The 19,029-nt window shown below is 46.0% G+C and overlaps 1 protein-coding gene across 1 annotated transcript in view; it reads right to left on the bottom strand.

The window, feature by feature from the left end:
* Positions 1–18,618, bottom strand: part of KCNH4 (potassium voltage-gated channel subfamily H member 4) — a 28,611-nt gene extending 9,993 nt beyond the window's left edge. Inside the window, exons 1-10 of the mRNA XM_044674250.1 lie at positions 18,543–18,618; positions 16,042–16,275; positions 15,281–15,418; positions 14,994–15,124; positions 13,666–13,909; positions 13,141–13,298; positions 3,181–3,388; positions 2,385–2,582; positions 1,551–1,750; positions 213–462 (exon numbers count right to left, since the gene is read on the bottom strand). Of these exons, the coding sequence (XP_044530185.1) occupies positions 213–462; positions 1,551–1,750; positions 2,385–2,582; positions 3,181–3,388; positions 13,141–13,298; positions 13,666–13,909; positions 14,994–15,124; positions 15,281–15,418; positions 16,042–16,275; positions 18,543–18,618 (1,837 nt within the window). The remainder of the gene's footprint in view (positions 1–212; positions 463–1,550; positions 1,751–2,384; positions 2,583–3,180; positions 3,389–13,140; positions 13,299–13,665; positions 13,910–14,993; positions 15,125–15,280; positions 15,419–16,041; positions 16,276–18,542) is intronic.
* Between the last annotated feature and the right edge of the window lie 411 nt (positions 18,619–19,029).

Here is a 19,029-nt window from a genome sequence, read left to right as displayed (position 1 = left end):
GCCATCAAGAATTCTAAGTGCCCCAAGTCACTTAACCCCCATTACCTAGCCCTTACCACTCTTCTGCCTTGGAGCCAACACATAGTATTGGCTCTAAGACAGAAGGTAAGAGTTAAAATTAAAAAAAAAAAAGAATTCTAGGTGCCCACCCTGAATTCTCCAGATGTCTAGTCCTTTGGGTAATCCCTGAAGCCAATGACTATGGGCCTCACCTAGAATAGCCAGGACCATGTTGTCTTGTAGGACTTCAAGTGACCCAGAGCAGACATAGTAGTATGCCTGAAGTGCATCCCCTCTTCGTAGTAAGTATTCTCCAGGAGCACAAAATGAAGTCTTGATGTGCAGTGAGAGGGCTCGAAGGCAACCACGACTTGCTGCTCCGAAGAGAGGCAATTGGAGAATTTCCCGGTTCAGGTGCATTGCAATGTCAGCCCGTAGCTCATCTGGGAAATCCTTTAGCAACTGCATAAAGAACATAGGTTACTCCTGATGCTGCTACATTCATCATAATCTGCTGGGGGATCTGTAAGAAAGAAGATCTTGCTTCCAACCCTGATTACTCAGAAGTCCTTCCTCAATCTCTTTTTCTTTAAACCCTTAACTTCTGTGTATTAGCTCATAGGTGGAAGAGTGATAAGGGTGGGCAATGGGGGTCAAGTGACTTGCCCAGGGTCACACAGCTGGGAAGTGTCTGAGGCCAGATTTGAACCTAGGACCTCCCGTCTCTACGCCTGACTCTCTTCCTCAATCTCTTTTGCTGCATCTCACCCCAACTACCCATCTTCTGGGGCAGTAATGAGATCTTCCCCTGTTTAATGGCTATGGCCATACCCCACTGATCACCTGGGCCCATGACCAGGTCTCACCTAGAATCATAGAATCTTATGAGCTGGAATGGACCTTAGATGCCATGTTTAACCTGGAGTTAAATAACAATCCTCTTTCCAACATCTCTAATAATTGATCATCTACACTCTTTGTGGAATTTTTACATTACTTCCTAAGCCAGCCCATTCTACTTCTGGCTAGATATATTAGGATTCTTTCCCTCTCTTCTCCCTATTTCAAGCCTAAATGCGTCTATGTTTAACTTCCATCCTTCCCTCAAGGGCCAGATAGAACTGATTGATACCCTCTTCAAGACAACTACCATATGACCCCACACACCTTCTCTTCCTCATCTTGGTCACTTTCCCCTTGATTCTCTTTAGCTTATCAGTGTCCTTAATAAAATATGGTACCCAGAACTGAATGCAGCAAAGCTTTAGAGGCAGTCTTACTCCTTAATACAACGGGACTCTCTTCTTCCCAGCCCTAGACTCTACGACTATCAGCATAGCCTAAGATTCCATTAGTTTCTTTAAAAGTCATCTCACACTGCTAGCTTACATTGAGCTTACATTGAACCACCTGCCGTCTCAGCATGCCTCCCTCATCTTTGACTCAAGATCTTGTCCTTGGTTGCTTATAGTCAGGCATTTATGACCTCTGGCGTGGCCTTCCATCTGAGCTTAAGGGCTAGGGTGCATGCAGGTGAGAGATATGCTGACCTCATTGGCATCAATGCCACTGTTGACAGCCCATGTGGTCTGGAAGTATTCCAGCATTCGCTGCTTGAGGGGCCGGGGTAGGCGGTGTACTCGGATGAAATCCTTCAAGTCTTTCATGCGTGTGTGGTAGAGAGATCGTCGGGAGTACATACGCTGGATGATGGCCGTCACGTTTCCAAACACCACAGCATGCATCAGTGCTGGAGGGTGGAGGAGACGGCAATGGCACTTCAGAGTCAGGTAGGGACAAGACTAGGTTGCTGAGGGCAAGGGGCGAGGGTCACCCACAGGATAGAACAGTGATTCCCAAAGTGGGCACCATTGCCCCCTGGTGGGTGCTGCAGTGATCCAGGAGGGTGGTGATGGCCACACTTTTTTTGTATTACATTCTATTCTGAGTTCAATAAATAGTTTCATAATTTCCAGGGGGCGCTAAGTAATATTTTTTTTCTGGAAAGGGGGCGGTAGGTCAAAAAAGTTTGGGAACCACTGGGATAGAAGGTGGCCACAGCAGGTAGCTTTGGAGGCAGTTTCTTGGGAACAGAGGAAGTAGAGGGTGTGGATCATAACTAGAAAGGGTCCCCTTGACATTAAAGATTCCTCCACTCCTCTCCCAAGAGCCTTTATGTTTTCTGCTAAGGTACTCTACAAATCACCACCAACACACTCGTTTTGTTTGGTGGGGCCACACTCCCTTGGGGAAGGTCACCTAGGGCATGGAGACTGGAGAGCCAGAGCCAAGCAGAATGAAAGCAAGGGAGAATAGACAATTGTCTAGCCTTCTGAGGTGGGGAGGGGATGGACAGAGGTCCAAGGACAAAGAGAGTATCTCACCCCCAATAAGCATGGTGCAGATGGAGAAAATCTTCTCTGCGTCTGTGTTGGCGCAGACGTTGCCAAAGCCAACACTAGTGAGGCTGCTGAGTGTAAAGTAGAGGGCAGCAATGTAGGCACTACGCCGGGAGGGGCCACCCATGGCTGAGCCATTCACATAGGGAGACTCCAGCCTTTTGCCCAACTCATGTAACCAGCCTACATTTGGGAGAGAGGAAAACAGAAAGGAGACCTGTGATGCTACCCAACAACAACATTGGTTGGATGGTAATGGGGAAGGAAAAGGACAATTTGGCTTGCAGATTATCCCTATACCTGTTTGACCTTGGACAAATCACTTAACCTCAGTTTCCTAAACTTTCAAATGATAGGGTTAGACTAAATGATCTCTAGTTTTTTTCCAGCTCCAAATCTATAATCTAAGAACCCTCTGTAAGACTGAGAAACATCAGAAATTAGGAAACTGTGGCCAGGTGTGTATGTGATGGGGATCTTCTTTTCCAAGGCCTCAGTTACTACTTTGGGGTGGGGGACCTGGGAGAGACTGAGGGGAAAGTGTAGTTTGAGGGGGCTTATGGAACTGAAAGAAGTAGGAGGAGGATCCTGTGGGGCTGGGTTTTTTGGGGGGGCCAATTCAAAGATCCTGAGTTTTTCATGGGTTACTGAGAAGGACCCATAGGAAATTGGTCAGAGATTCTAGAGGGGTCACAGTTTCTAAGGGAGAAAAGTGAAGAGTTCCCAAGATAGAGATTTAATAAGGGCCTTGGGGGTAAGGAGTCAGGAATCCAAGACTCACCAATGTCCCAGGCCAGAGGATCATTGGCCTCCATCTCCTTTCGACCAATGACATACCAGATGCAGGCCATCCAGTGTGCCAGCAGAGCAAACACAGACATGAGCAGGGTGAGCACCATGGCACTGTATTGTGAATACCGATCCAGCTTCTGCAGCAGGCGCAGCAGGCGCAAAAGACGCACTGTCTTCAACAGGTGCACCAATGACGTCTGGGGGAGAAAAGGTAAAGGGGTGGGTGAAACCCCAATCCTAGGTAAGATGCTCTCCTCATTGCCCTCAACAACTCTAAGTAGAGCCTTGCCAGTCTCGTCCTATCCAACACTGACTCTGGCTTCTTTCTAGGAAAACATAAAGGACATGACACAACTGCAACAGAAGGAATGAAATCATAATAATCAATTAATCATAGGACCACAGTCCTAGAGCTGGAGGGGATCTCAGAGGTCATATAGTTCTGCCGCTTCATTTTCCAGATAAGGAAACCAAGACCCAAGAAGAATATCAACTTTCTCAAGATCCCACAAGTAGTGAGGGTCAGCGGTAGGAACTGGACTCTAGGACTATGATTCCAGTGCCAACGGTCTTTCCAGTGTCTCATACTGACTCTACTCAATCCACAAGCATTTATTAAATATCCACTATGTGCTAAGCACTGTGCTAACAACTGTTATTCAATACTTTTCAGTCATATCCAATTTTTCTTGATGGCATTTGGGGTTTTCTTGGTAAAGATACTGAAGTGACTTGGCTTGGTTTGCCATTCATTTCCTTCTCCAGCTCATTTTACAGATGAAGAAACTGAGACAAACTGAATTAAGTGACTTGCTCAGGGTCACATAGCTAGTAAGTGTGTCTGAGTCCAGATTTGAACTCAGGAAGATGAGCCTTCCTGACTTCAGATCCAGTACTTTATCTACTGGCACCAACCTTCCCCATGTGCTACCTAGCTAGGTATATAAAGGCAAAAATGGAATAGTGTCTGCCCTCAAGGAAATCCCATTCCATCAAAGAAATAACAAATAAGTAACACCCAAGGAAATACAAAGTTTAGAGAGGCAGCTTGGAATCAAGAAAGGCTTCATGTGAGAGGTGATTCTTAAACTGAGATTTGAAGAAAGGTAGAGATCCCAAGAATCAGAAGTGAGAAAAGGGTGCATTTCCAACATAACAGTGCTTTGACACACGCCCAGATCACCTACAATGGAAGCATCCATGTGGAAGACATCAGAGACCTGCTTCTGGGAAAAAAAACATTCTACATTCCCCTACCATATGAATGGGAACAGCCTCTTTCCATTGGCTGAGTGGTTAATTCTACCTTGATGGAAACACTTTCTTTACTGTGAAGTGGAACTGAGTTTTGGAAGAGAGAGAATGTGTTAGCCTAGGAAGATAAGCTGGAATCATACTCTGATGGCTTTAAATATCAAACAGAGAAGCAGATGTTTTATCTTAAGGCTTTAGAGGAGGAGTCCCTAATAACCTTTGAGCAGAGGAATGAACTAGGAAACCTGTGCTCTGTGAGTATCACTTTGGTCACTGTGTAAAGGGTAAAGAGGTGAAAGACTTGAATCAGGAAGACCAATCAGGAAGGCACTGCAATAACCCAGGGGAGAGATAATGAAGGCCTGAACTCAGAATGAGTGGCGATAATTAGAGTGAATGGAGTCCAGGATAGATGATGGAGGCTTGAACTTGGAGTGAGAGAGAGAATTAGAAAGACAGATATAGAAGTAGAATAAACAAGATTTGGCTACAACTCTAAATAATAACTCTATTGCAAATATTAATTATATGGAAATAGATCTTGTAAAACCCAGTGGAATTGCTCATTGGCTATGGAAGGTGGGAAGGAGGAAAAGAACATGAATCATGTAACCATGGAAAAATATTCTAAATTAAATACATACATACATAAATTTAAAAAAAGATTTGGCTACACAGTGACCATGGGGTATAAGGGAAAGTGAAAAGTTGAGAATGATTTGAAGAATGGGTTAACTGGACCAATAGTAGAGCTCTAGAGAGAGAAATAAGGAAGTTAGAAAGTAAAGAGTTTAGGAGGAAATAGCGTGAGCTCTGCTTTGGACATGTTGAGTTTGAGATCCTTATAGGACATTCAGTTGGAAATAGTCAATAGGTAGTCAATGATATGGGCTTGGAGTTCAGGAGAAAGATTAGGACTAAGTATACAAATGTAGGAGTTACCAGAATAGAGATAAGCTGTTGAGATCACTAAGGGAATGTATTGAGAGAGTAGAAGGCTAAGACAAAACTTTGAACTACACCCACGAGGTCAAGACATGGTTGTTGATGGAACAAAGGAGACTAACAAGGGACAGGAGGAAGAGAACCAAGAGAGAACAATATCATGAAAATAGAAAATGTACAGGAGGAAAGAAGAGTCAACAGTGTCAAATGCTATAAAGAAGACAAGGAGGATGAGGAAAGAGAGACCATTGTTCCGTGTAACAAGAGAGAGCTCTCTGGGTCAGATAGAGGAAAAGACATATGCGGGGTTAGGGGAACAGCTAGGTGGCTCGGTGGATAGAGAGCCAGAGCTGGAGACAGGAGGTTCTAGGTTCAAATCTGGTCTCAGACATTTCCTAGCTGTATGACCCTGGGCAAGTCACTTAAACCCCATTGCTTATCCCTTACTACTCTTCTGCCTCAGAACTAATATGCAGGGGACAGCTGGGTAGCTCAGTGGATTGAGAGCCAGGCTTAGAGACAGGAGGTCCTAGGTTCAAATCTGGCCTCAGACACTTCCTAACTGTGTGACCCTGGGCAAGTCTCTTAACCCCCATTTCCTAGCCCTTATCACTCTTCTGCCTTGGAACCAATACATAGTATTGATTCTAAGGTGGAAGGTAAGAGTTTACATCTCTCTCTCTGTATATATATGTGTATATATATATATATATGTGTGTGTGTGTGTGTGTGTGTGTGTATATATCTCAAAATATATATTATATATAACACATCAACATTATCAATAATATCAATATATCAATAATAAAATAATAAAAGCAAATCAGATAGCTATTTAAATCAAGATGATATAGAAACAAAAAATCATAACACATTCTTTCTCTACCCAATACCATTTGGATTTTGATATCATCATTCACCTGACACAGTCTTCTCCAAAGTTACCTCTTGATCTTTAACCTATCTGTTTGGCTGCTTCTTCCCAGTATCCTTTGCTGGGTCCTGAACCATGTCATGCTCACTAAATCTGGGTGTCCCCCAAGGCTCTGTCTAGGGCCCTCTTCTCTTCTCTCTCTTTACTTCCTCAGTTAGTAATCTTATTACCTTTCATGGATTCAATGATCATCTCCATAGAGATGATTCCCAAATATCTCTAGCCAGCCCGATTCACTCTTCTATGCTACAAAGAGTTGATAATGGCCAACTGCCTCTCGGACATTTAGAACTGGATAACTTGTAGGCATCTCAAACTCAATGTGTCCAAACACAACTCTTTCTCTTTCCCTCTTAACCCTTCCCTCTTTGGAACATACCTATTGCTGCTCAGGATAGCATCCTCCTCCCAGTTACCCAGACCCACAACCTCACAGTTTTGCTTGACTTCTCACACTCACTCATTCAACATAGTGAATCCAGAGACAGCTAGGTAGTGCAGTAGATAGAGACCTGGGTCTGGAGGCAGGAAGACCTGAGCCCAAATCCCACCCCAGATACTTACTAACAGAAAGGCATGATCCTGGGCAAGTCACTTAACTTCTATTTCACTTTCTTCAACTCTAAAATGGTTGTAATAATATTAGTTATCCCTCAGGGTTGTTGTGAGGATCAAATGGGATTTTATTTGTAAAGTGCTTGGTATATAATAGACATTTAAATAGTTGTTTCCCTTCTTCCCTCCACTGCCATTAAATGGATTCTTGTCTTTTTTTTTTGCCTTTACATCTCTCCTACATGCCCCATTCTGTCTCCTCACTTAGCTGCCACTCTAGTTTAGGTCCTCTTCTTCTCTTACCAAGATTTAAAAAAAAATGAAAACCCTTACCTTCCATCTTAGAATCAATACTGTGTATTTGTTCCAAGACAGAAGAGTGGCAAGGGCTAGGCAATGGGGTTTACGTGACTTGCCCAGGGTCACACAGCTAGAAAGTGTCTCTTACCAAAGCTATTGCAAAAGCCTTCTGACTCATCTTCCTGCCTCTGATCTATCTCTGCTCTATTAGTCAATGGGATTTTCTTAAAGATCTAACCATGTCATCCCTGTCCCTCCCCCAAGCCCTACCCCATTCAACAAACTCCAAGGGCTCCCAATTACCTCCAGGCCCAAATATAAAATCCTCTGGCATTACCTGGTCCCTTCCTACCTTTCCAGCCTTCCCACAACTTACTCCCTTTGGTATATATTATGATCTGGCTACAGTGTTGTTTCTCATCTTCCTCTCAGTGACTACCTTCTATCTACTCTCCCTACAATCCTTTCTGTACCTAATTCTTTACATGTTGTTCTTCTCCCCACTAGGATGTGGCTTCCTTGGGGGGAAGGGACTGTTTTTAGCCTTTCTATCTACAACATTTAGTCCAGTGTCTGGCACAGAATGCCTAATAATATCCATGGATTGACTGTCTCCAGAGTACGAGAGATGGACTCTATTTTCTCAATAAAATGGAGTCCTTTGCCGAGAAGGAACAGGAAGAGAGAGGTATGGGATGCTTGAGAAGAGAAGACTTGGAAGGAACAGTTGATGTGGGGAATGCTCTAGAGTCAGTTAAGGGAAGAGTAAAAGGATTGCTGTACGGCATTGAGACAAGCTAACATAAATTTGCTCTGGACTCAGTATGTGAGTAGCAGCCTTCCAGAGGAGGTCAATGATGGAGATAATCCAGGATTGGGAGTTTAGCAAGGCATGTGGCTTCGTGAAGGGCAAAGTATTCACGAGTTATGGACAGTGTAAAGATTAACTGGTTAACTATAGGTTCAAGATTAGGAAAGGAGGAAAATGAAGCCAGATGACTTGAGAGAGCACTGAGGAGCTATAGCAATCAAAGGTCACACTGAGACTGAAGAATAAATTTAGGAAGAGTGACAAATAGGGAGAAATACAAAGATAAGTTATGGTCAGATAAATAATAATAATTACTTACATTTTTTCTAGTGCTTCCTGAATTCAAATCCAGATTCAGACACTTATTAGCTGTGTGACCCTGGACGAGTCATTTAACCCTGTTCTCAGTTCCTCATATGAGAACTGAACTGAAGAAGGAAATGGCAAACACTCCAGTATCTTTGCTAAGAAAATCTCAAATGAGGTCATGAAGAGTTGGATGTGGCTAAAAACAACTAAACAACAACAATGCTTTACAGTTCCCAAAACACCTTCCTAATACTGACCCGATGAAGTAGGCTGTGTACCATTTTTTTTGACGAGAACAGGCTAAGAGATGGTAAGGCACTCATTCCTGGCCATGTGGCTCATAAAAGAAGCAGTGTGATTGAATTTAAAAATTACTGGATTTTGAGTCAGAGAAGGTGGATTTGAACCCCAGCTCCACCACATGCTCTCTATGTGACTTTGGTCAAATTACTCCAGGCTCCTCTATAAAATGAGAAGCTGGGACATTTCATCAATGAACTTCTCACATATGACCTCTATCTAACATCCCTTCCAGCTCTAGCATCTCTCGAACCGTAGCTGAATCTTAAGAAAGACTTTGCAGCTGTCCAAGGCAGAAGAAAAGAGAATGGAGAGAGACAGAGACAGATAAGGAGCAAGGGAGAGCCTCTCTTCTTTATGACTTATGGGAAGAACCTGTCCTGCCTACAGGCAAGGAACAGATGAGAATAACTTTTGAAGGAGACTTTGCTTGAAATTGCAAGACCATCAGGAGTGCGTAACGAACGTATTAAATTACAGATTCAGGACAGCAAATGATTTCTAGTCTAACCCACCCATTTTACAGATGGGGAAATTGAGGCTTAGAGAGACCCAGTGACTTATCCAAGTTCCCATAGGTTATAACTGACAACTGGGATTTGAGCCCCTGTGAATATAGACTTCTTTTTCTGCTGCATCACTGAGGCCACTTAAATAAGAATAAGAATAATTTAAATAAACAAACAAACAAACAAATAAATAAATAGATGAATTAATTAATTAATTAGTTAATTAATTAATTAATTAATTAAAGGCCCTTTAAGAGACTAAGAGACTTAAGTAAATGCTTGTTGATCAATTCCAAAAGCGGTACAATTGAGCACGTTTAACATGCACTGGGGCAACTGCAGATATATAGAAGCTTGTACAGATATGTGACAACATGTATAGACAGGCTGGCATGGGGGACCCTTTCTTCCTTTCTACCTTTAGGCAAGATAATTAATTCCAGTATTTCAGGGTCAAGGGTAGAGAGGAAGAAAGTTGCCTGATTAAGGCCTTGTCTCTGCCCCTTTAAAATCCTAAAAAAGGGGCAGCTAGGTAGCCCAATGAGTAGAGAGCCAGGCATGGAGATGGAAGGTCCTGGACTCAAATCTGACCTCAGACAGTTCCTGGCTGTGTGACCCTGGGCAAGTCACTTAAACCCCATTGCCTAGTCCTTACTGCTCTTCTGCTTTTGACCCAACACACAATATTGATTCTGAGACAGAATTTAGGGATTTTAAAAAAGAGAGAGAGGGGCAGCTGGGTAAGCTCAGTGGAGTGAGAGTCAGGCCTAGAGACAGGAGGTCCTAGGTTCAAACCCGGCCTCAGCCACTTCCCTGCTGTGTGACCCTGGGCAAGTCACTTGACCCCCATTGCCCACCCTTACCAATCTTCCACCTATGAGACAATACACCGAAGTACAAGGGTATTTAAAAAAAAAAAGAGAGAGAGAGAGAATTGATATTAAGACAGAAGGTAAGGGTTAAAAAAAAAAAAAGAGCCAGGGGGAGGGAAGAAGGGAGGGAGACAAGATGAATCATAAAACTTTGGAAAATGTATGTGGAAATTAGTTAGAAAGAAAGAAAGAAAGAAAGAAAGAAAGAAAGGAAGGAAGGAAGGAAGGAAGGAAGGAAGGAAGGAAGGAAGGAAGGAAGGAAGGAAGGAAGCCTAAACTGCTGCTGGGAGAGGTTATTTGATTAGCTCAGGGGTAGAATGAATTCTTGAGTGGTCATCTGGACCCACCCCCTCTTTGGGGAAAAAGCCACATCCAAATCATCTCAGACTTCCAATTTTGAAGCTTTGGAGAAGATTCTATCCTCCTTTAATGCTTAATTCAAGACATGTTGGCCCTTCGTTTTCAGGATATTATTTATCTGAATTCTACAAATATATACCTATTAGCTGCTTAAGAACCTGATAATTGGGGCAGTTAGGTGGCTCAGTGGATAGAGAGCCAAGCCTGAAGACAAGAGGTCCTGGGTTCAAATTTGACCTCAGATACTTCCTAGTAGTGTGACCCTGGGCAAGTCACTTAACCCCAATTGTCTAGTCCTCTTACCACTTTTCTGTCTTAGTTGATTCTAAGAAGGAAAAGGGTATGTTTTTTTAACCCTAAAAAGAAATGTAAGAGGTCTGGAGGAGTGCTGTTGCAACCTTTCCCCACCCTCTAGACTCCAAACACATTGCTCAGGAGTCCAGATTTCTGACCTGGGAGGAAGAGGAAAGGGGAGAATCCTGCAACACCACCATCCCAAGGAAGGTTCTCTATGGGTTAACTCTTTATTCCTGTTCCATTTGCCTCAAGGTACCAAAAGAAGATATATATCCATATTTTCATGGAGGAAGGGAGGAGCACATTCAGGCAGTTGGAGGTATACATGGGTGAGCCAAAGCACGATCACATACATCCATGTAGGAGAGTTCATGCAGGGTTCAGTGTGTGCATACACACACGTGTGTGGGAGCATGCACATGTGTGTGCGGAGCTGGGAGATGAAGCCCACAGCCTGGTGGCGGCTGGTTAAATCAGGGTATGTGTAGGCGGCTTCCTGCTATAGCTAGCTGGAAGTGTAGCAGGCAGAGAAACTCTTGGGAAAAGCAACCTTCCAACCCTACTCCCCTCAGATGGAGGGGGGCCCAAAGGATCCCATCCTCCTCACTCCACCAACTTCTCCACTCTAGCCAGTTGGAGGGAACTTATTTCTCTGCCAAATGCCAGGACCTTGAGGTCTGGACCCCAGAACTGGCCTTGCTATTTCCTTAACCCCTTGTTTATCCCTGGGAGTAGGGGGAGGTGGTGGTTCTCAGAAAAAGATGTAAGATCAGATAGGCCTCGGGGGGAATCTAGTACATGATAACCTTTTGCTCCGGCCCAATTCCATGTCTTTTGTTTTCTTTTGCTTTCTTTTCTATTGTTTTTTTTTAACCCTTGCCTTCTGTCTTGGAACCAATATTAAGTACTAAGGACTGGTTCTAAGGGAGAAGAGTGGTCAGGGCTAGGCAATGGGGATTAAGTAACTTATCCAGGGTCACAGAGCTAGGAAGTATCTGAGGTCAAATTTGAACCCAGGACCTCCTATCTCCAGACCTGGCTCTCAATCCACTGAGCCACCTGGCTGCCCCTCTATGTCTCTTCATGAACTATCTCCTTTCCCTGCAATTCTATATCTCCTCCCCTCCATGTCCTGGTTTCCCTAGATCTATGTTGGTGAACCTATGGCACAGCTGCTAGAGCATGCCGAAGGGGGCTGCTCCCTTTCCCCTCTCCACCACTCCTGAGGACATTTCTCTCATCACCGGCCCCTCTGTCCAGCAGCCCAATGGGAGCACTTCCACCCTCCCCTGTCCGAGGTAAGGCGAGGGGCTAGCACAGGGCATGAGGGTTGCTGTTTGGGCACTTAGGCTCTAAGGTCTCTAAAAGGTTCACCATCACTGCCATAGGGTTCTTTCAAGTCTCAGTTCAAATCCTATTTTCTACTAGAATCCTTTCCCAGTCACCTTAACTGCTACTATTTTCCCTTTGAGACCAACTTCCATCTGTCATGTATAGTATCGATTTTGTATATATATCATTATTTGTACATTGTCCCCCCTGTACAACATGAGCACCATAAGGGCAGGGTCTATTTTTGCCTTTCTTTGTAGCCCAAGCTCTTAGCACAGGGCCTCAAACATAGTAAGTACTTTAAAGAAATGCAATTTTCTTTCCACTGGACCTCACTCCTCTTATAGTCCAATATTATAGAAACTGAGGCAGACAGGTATGAAATGACTTGCTCAAGATTACACCTCTAGGAGCAGCTAGGCAGGTAAGTGGATTGAGAGCCAGGTCTAGAGACTGAGAGGTCCTGGATTCAAATCTGGTCTTATACTTCCTACCTGTGTGAGCCTGGGCAAGTCACATAACCCCCATTGCCTAGCCCGTATCCCGCTTCTGCCTTCAAGGCAGAAATTGAGGGGTTTAAAAAAAGAAAAAAGATTATGCCACCAGTTAGTATAGACTCAAGAATGGAATTCAGGTCCTACTCTGACCTTTTTCCCCCCTGGCACCACACTGCCTTCTTTAACCATCTTAAAGAGGATTTCCCCCTAAGAAATCCCACATGCTATGCCACTCATACTGACTCCTACTGTTTATTTGTTATCTCTTACATGTTTTGTCATGTCCCTGCATAGATGATAAGCACCTAGATGGCAGAGGCTGTGTGTTAATGGTTGTCCATCTTATATAATGTCTAACAAGGTTCTCTGGACATAGAAGATACTCATTAAATAGCTATTAATGAACTGAGAAGGAAGACCCAGGAGGAAAACGGGGTAACTGGATTATCTCTGGGTTTGGGCTACCCTACACTCCCATTGGGAGGGGATTTCAGTCTGGATTTGCCATCCTCCAACTCCTCCACAGGAGAACTTGGTATAAGGCCTGAATATGAAAAATGTCTTTAGTGTTTCTATGAGGTGGGCAGAGAAGGATACTGCATCCACATTTGAGGATACTAGAACCAGGGAAGAGTCTGGACTTCCAATGTGGAATCCCATGGGAAGTCACTTACAACGGTAATGTTGAAGGCATAGAGCAGGTCAAAGGGCAGAGCAGCAATGAGGTCAATGAAGAACCAAGTGGCCAGATAGTGAAGGCCAATGGAGCGGGGGGCAGAGACAACTTGGCCTGATTGGGACACGTAGGTGGTGCGGAAGTTCAGGATGATATCTGGCAAGAGAAAGGATGAGAATATGAATGTCACCCAGAGAGCTCTTTTGGTCAAGAGGTTAGGAATGTTGCCCCCACCCCACCAATGAGCCCTGGGAACTTTAACCAAGGAATGAAGGAACTGAACCCCACAAGGGAATTGTGACTGGGACTTTGGGGTTGGAAAAGTTACAGGTGATGAGGGTGGGCTAGACTGTTCTCTAGGTAAGATGGGAGACTCTATGCTTGGATTGCAAAGCCTGGGGAAAGGGGTAGGGTCCTGAGCTAAATCGTATTCTGAATAAATACCCAGGAGAGGGATGGAACATAAGGACCTACTGGAGGGTTCAAGTCAAGATATGGGGTGGGGTTTGGGGTGGGCTCTGACCGAGGATGAAGAGCATCTCCACAACGATGTCACTGACGAGGGTGTGTCGGGTGGCGATGGGGCTGTCATCGGCGCCTGAGAAGCAGACGTTGTAGGGGACAGTGATGGCCACGTAGAAGGTGGCAAGGAGGATGAGGCCATCCCAGAGGGCCTTGGGGACACTGTAGTGAAGGAGGAGGCAGCGGGACCCCCCCACAGAGGCTACCTTGTATTCAGGCACTGACGGCTTCGGTTCAAACACGTTCTGGGGGAAAAGGAGTCGGGGCTGGGGGGACACTGGGGGAAAAAGGGCTGGGGGAACATTGGGAGGAAAGGAGCAGGGGGAATCATGAGGTAGAGGGATTGGGGCAGGGGGTCTGGAAAGAAGGAGGCAGAGGCTGGGGGTTGTCCAAAATGCAGAGAAAGAGGTCTCTGAGTCAGTGTGGCCTTAGATGGAGTCCCTCTCCCCTAGATCTGTAGCTTTGCTGCTTTGTATGGTTTGCTTTCTGTCTTTCACTCTAATATTCACCCTTTTTGGATTAAGCTCTTCATATTTCTGAGGGCGTCCTGGAAGGTTTGCTCACCCTGGCCTAGTGCTTGGGTAGAGTATGGGGTAAAGTCCTTGATTCCCAATGTGTGAGGAGTAAGTGGGGATGCTGTCCTGAAAGAGATATGGTAACAAGTAGCGTCCATGACTAAGGTCAAGCCCTGAGTTCATTAACTTCTCCCTTCTCAAGCTTTGCTTCTGGGATCAGGAAATGTCAGTAGCAGATGAAGCCCTCCAGGGATGGTGATCACACCCTCTTCTGCAGTCCTAGTGGTCAGCACAGAAAATTAGCTAATATGGTTACTTGTCTGGGACCAATGGAGAGGGAAGGGCTCTATTACAGGCAAAGGGGAGGACAAGCACTCATCTTTTTCCCTGATCCCAAGAGTGCTTTATCCTTGGGGACCTCACCTCCCAATAATTTCATCACACACCGATATCAAGCAAAACCATGAAGCAGTAATGCCAATAAATTGTGATCCTGCCCCCTTTGACATCACCAAAAATAGAAGGATGATGTCACCCCTCCCCCCAGGGAGCAGGAACCCCATCAAAGCAGAAATAGCACAAGGTTGGGAAACAGGGAGAAATAGAGCTATATGGGGAGAGAAAGACAGGATATTTGGGAGGATTTGGAGATGCAGGAAAAGGAAAAGGAGAATTTGGGAAATGAGTGGAATAGGGTACATGGCAGATAGCAGGATGTAGAGCCAAGGAGGCAAGGGCACTTGGAAGACAGAAAGACAGAGGGATCTGGAAACCAAGAAATGGAAGGTTAGGGCAACTGGGAGTTGAGACTCACATTGTTGGCCTTTACATTGCCCTGACTGCGACGGCCAAATTGGGTGGTAAGCCTGTGCAGAACAGTATGACCTTGCCTCCTGGCTGTTCGAAGCCTAGAGCTGCCTCCTTTCCTGCTTCTAGTCTTCTCTGCTGTGGGTGTGAAGTGGAAGAAAGCATAGTCTGTGAGCCTGGGACAACAGGTAGAGTGCCATTCTTCTCACCTCAATCCTCCCTTCCTTCAGTTGGCTTGCAAATGGTCTCCTTCCTACCCTATCCTTCTCCTTGCCCCCCAATTGCTGCAGTTACCATGGTTATTCCCTCCAGGAGGACCTAGTCCCCGTCCTTGACTCTGGGTGATGTCTTTGAAGGAAAAAAGGAATAGCACCACATCCCCCATCTCATTCTTGATTGGCATCATATCCAGTAGACACCAGAAGGATGAGCCTGGAGAGAAAGGAGAAGACGAATATCAGAGGTAAAGAGCTTTGATTGCTCTGTCAGTTCTAAGACATTCCCTTCTCCCAAAAACTCTTTCCTTTGGTCCAAGGAGGTGAAATGGGGATTTATTTTTAGATAGTTAGAGATTGGAAAATAGTAGAATGCAATAAAAATTAGAATGTAAATATATTATTTTATTAATTAGAAACATAAACAAAATTAGAATGTAAGCTCCTGTTGGGTAGGGATTGTCTTTTTGCTTGTATTTCTATCTCTAGCTCTTGGTACAGTGCTTGGCACTTAGTGTTTAATAAATGCTTGCTGACTTGACTTTTAAAATGTGCATTGACTAATAACTGATGTCAATGTAACATTTTAAAGTTGGCAAAGCACTTTTTGCATATGATATTATTTGTGACTTAATCCTATGAATATCTAGATACAATTATCACCCCCATTTTACAGATGAGGAAGTGGAGGGAGGCATAGAGATGTTAAGTGCCTTTCCCACCTTCCTACAACTAATAAGTAACAGAAACAGAATTTGAATCCAGATCTTCCTGAATCTAAGAGAGGCCCTTTAGCCACTATGCAACCCCAGGACTCTTGGGTGTCAGAGGTTTTCTCACCATCCTTTCGGTAGAAGCAGAGCTCAGCTCGGTGCTCCTGCCGACCCTCCAGAGCCTTGTGTAGCCTCTGCAGGGCAGGCTCACTGGTCTCAGGGCCATAGAGGAAGCGGCAGCTGCAGGTTTTCTGCATCACCTCCGTTCGGCAGAAGCCTGTGAGGTCGCAGAAGCCGTCAGAACAGTACACGATGGGATAGCCCCTTGGCCCCTGGGCATTAGCCAGCAGGAAGTTACTGTCTGTGGGGAGAAAAACACTTAGGAAGGGGGTAAAGGTGGGATTTCATTGGGGAAAGGAAGCTTTTAGAGAAAGATAGCTTAGCTTCAAGATGAACACGATGGATCTGGGGCCACAGTCATAAAATGTCAGGTCCAAAGACTTGGAACTGGGAGTGACTTTAGCAGTCATTAAGTTGAACCACACCCCAAACTATTTTATAGAGAAAGAAAATGACTTGTAGGAAGGTTTAGTGACTTGCCCAAGAACACACAGCAAGTTAAGTAAAATAGAGATTAAAACCTAGGTCCAATGACACTAAATCCAAGGCTCTAATACTGCACAATCTCTCCACTTCCATTCCAGGAAAGGTTTAGAGCATCTAGGGAAACTGGATGCCCAAGTTCTGAACCCTAAACTAGACACAGAGGCTCTAAGATAAAGAAACTAAAGACTGGTCTGAGGGCTAGAAACCTAGGTATTATTCTCAGGTTAGGAAATTGGAACAATGGCTTAGAAATAGGAGACTGGTCTCCTAGGTAGGTAAAAGATTATTCTCTGCCCCAGAGAGGTTGAGTGATTTGCCTAAGATCACAAAGTTAATATAAAATATGGGAAAAGAACTAGAATCCACCTTAGTTGTCTTTTAGAATGTTAAAGCTCTTAAGAGCCTGTTGTGAAGCCCGTTTCATTTTACTGATCAAGAGAACTGAAACCCAATGAGAAGCATGACTGATCCAAGGTCATGCATTTGTTTAGTGGAAGAGTTAGCTATGAGCATACATCTTTTAACTCCTGGGATTCTTCCACTATATCACATGGAGTTAGACGTTTGGGTATGGGTTGGTAATGTGTCTCTGATTCTCAAAGTTTGAAGAACCCCTTCTGGAACCTCTCCTTATCCCTTTGTCCCTTCCCAAAACAGCAGAATAGTGATGGAGGATGGAGGGGGTAGGGGGTGAGGTACGCAGCACACTAGGACTCTATTCTCAGTAGGACAGGAGAGCAAGAAGCCAACCCAGTTTGAGCTAAGACTCAGGCTCAGAGTCCAAGTTGAGGCTATATGTTCCCCCTTTCTTCTCACCTTCTCCGAGTCCTAATGAGGGGACAAAGGGAAGAAGGTGGTAGTTGAAAAAGGCACTGGGGGCGAGAGGAAAGGAACTAGGGCCCCAAGCACTGCCTCCTCCCTTCATTTCAGGGCTGGTTGCCACGGTGATAGGTGCTATGGAAACGCGGGAGGCGGGAGGCGGGAGGAGGGGAATGGAGGGAGGGGTAGGGCTCGGGCAGCTCCGCATCCGCCCTCGGGTACCACTCTCCTTCCCCTCCCTCTCTCTCCTGGCCCAGCCTCCCAAAGGGGCCAGCTCAGCTTCTTTGTAAGAAAAAGGGGAAACGTAGGAGGGGCGCCAGGTCGGCTGTCCATGGTCCTGATCTGGGAACTCGAGCTAGGTGGGATACCAACGGGTGTGGTGAGACCTATAGAGTGAAAAAGAAAGCTCCCTCCTCCACTCCAGAGAGCAACCACCCCCTCTTTAGTCAGTTAAGACAGAGATTCTGGGTTTATGGTTCTTCGGTCTGTTGTTTAGGGTGCACATGACCTTGGTCCCAGCCTCTCTTTGCACAGATCCAGGTCCTAGCGAAGTCCAGGATTTTATTTCTTTGGACGGTTGGCGGGGAAGGTAGAAGGAAAAAACGGGTTCTTGTCGCATAGATCCCAGCCTGGCTTCGGCTCCCCTTCTCTTTAATCTTCCCGTCTTCTCTTTTTCAGTTCCTCCACACTCCAGATCCATTTTTACACACCCACACACATCCATATCCCCCTAGCTCATTCCCTGGGGGCTGCAATCAGGAAGCTGGGATTTAGGGGAGGGGGCAGTTCTGGGCCTCGAAAAACCGCTTCCCGCCTCCGCGGCACAAAGAGTATCCCTTGTCCCCGCCCCGCGCTACCGCGACCCTGACCCTTCGCACCCAGAGTCCCGTCTGACTCTAAGTATTTCTGGCTCCCTTTGCTACTTGCCCCTGCTTTTGTCCCACCTCTTCAAATGCCCCCAGCCCAACGCATTTTCCGATGTCCAGCTCTGATTCGTCTGCCCTGTCTCTCTTTTCTCTAGGTCTCAGGATTCGACTTCTCTCCAGTGTCCTTGGGCTCCCCATCCCTACCTTCACTTGTGTTTCCGTAGCGCCCAGGCTGGTAGGACTGGGACCGGTTGTGATCCCCATCCCAAAAACCTTGGGGTCACCTCAGCCCCTTGCCCCCAGCCCCCAGTCCCCGTAGCGCTCGTCCCCTACTCACGAGTGCCGTCGAAGCGTGTGGCGATCGTATCCAAGAAGGTGTTTTGGGGGGCCAGTAACCCCTTCATGACAGGCATGGCCCTGGGGTAGCGAGATCCAAGTTCCAGGGGGAGCTTAGAGAGGGAGGATTAGTACGGCCGGGCAGGGTGGGGCGCGCTGCCGGCCGGGCCGGGGCGCCCCATGCGCCTGCCTCCTTTCCTTTCTCCTCTCCTCTTCTCCTCCTACGACGCCGCCGCCTCTGTGCTCAGTTCTTCTCGGCGCCGCAGCCCGGGCCACCCCGCCCCCCCCAATCCCTTTTGGGGCTGCGTTCTTTCCCCCCAGTGGCCTGGCGAGAGCCCGCCACGTGGCCCCCACCGGGGGAGGGGCTGCCAAAGACAGCCCCCCCTCCCCTCTCAGCAGCCCACTTCGGCGAGGTGGGGTCCGCCCACGCGTGTCTCAGGGGGAGCAGGCTGATGACACGCCCACAGGGGAGTCCTGAAGGGATGAGG

Source organism: Gracilinanus agilis, chromosome 4 (assembly GCF_016433145.1).
Source record: "Gracilinanus agilis isolate LMUSP501 chromosome 4, AgileGrace, whole genome shotgun sequence".
Lineage (NCBI taxonomy): Eukaryota > Metazoa > Chordata > Mammalia > Didelphimorphia > Didelphidae > Gracilinanus > Gracilinanus agilis.
This window is presented reverse-complemented; position numbering and strand designations above follow the sequence as displayed.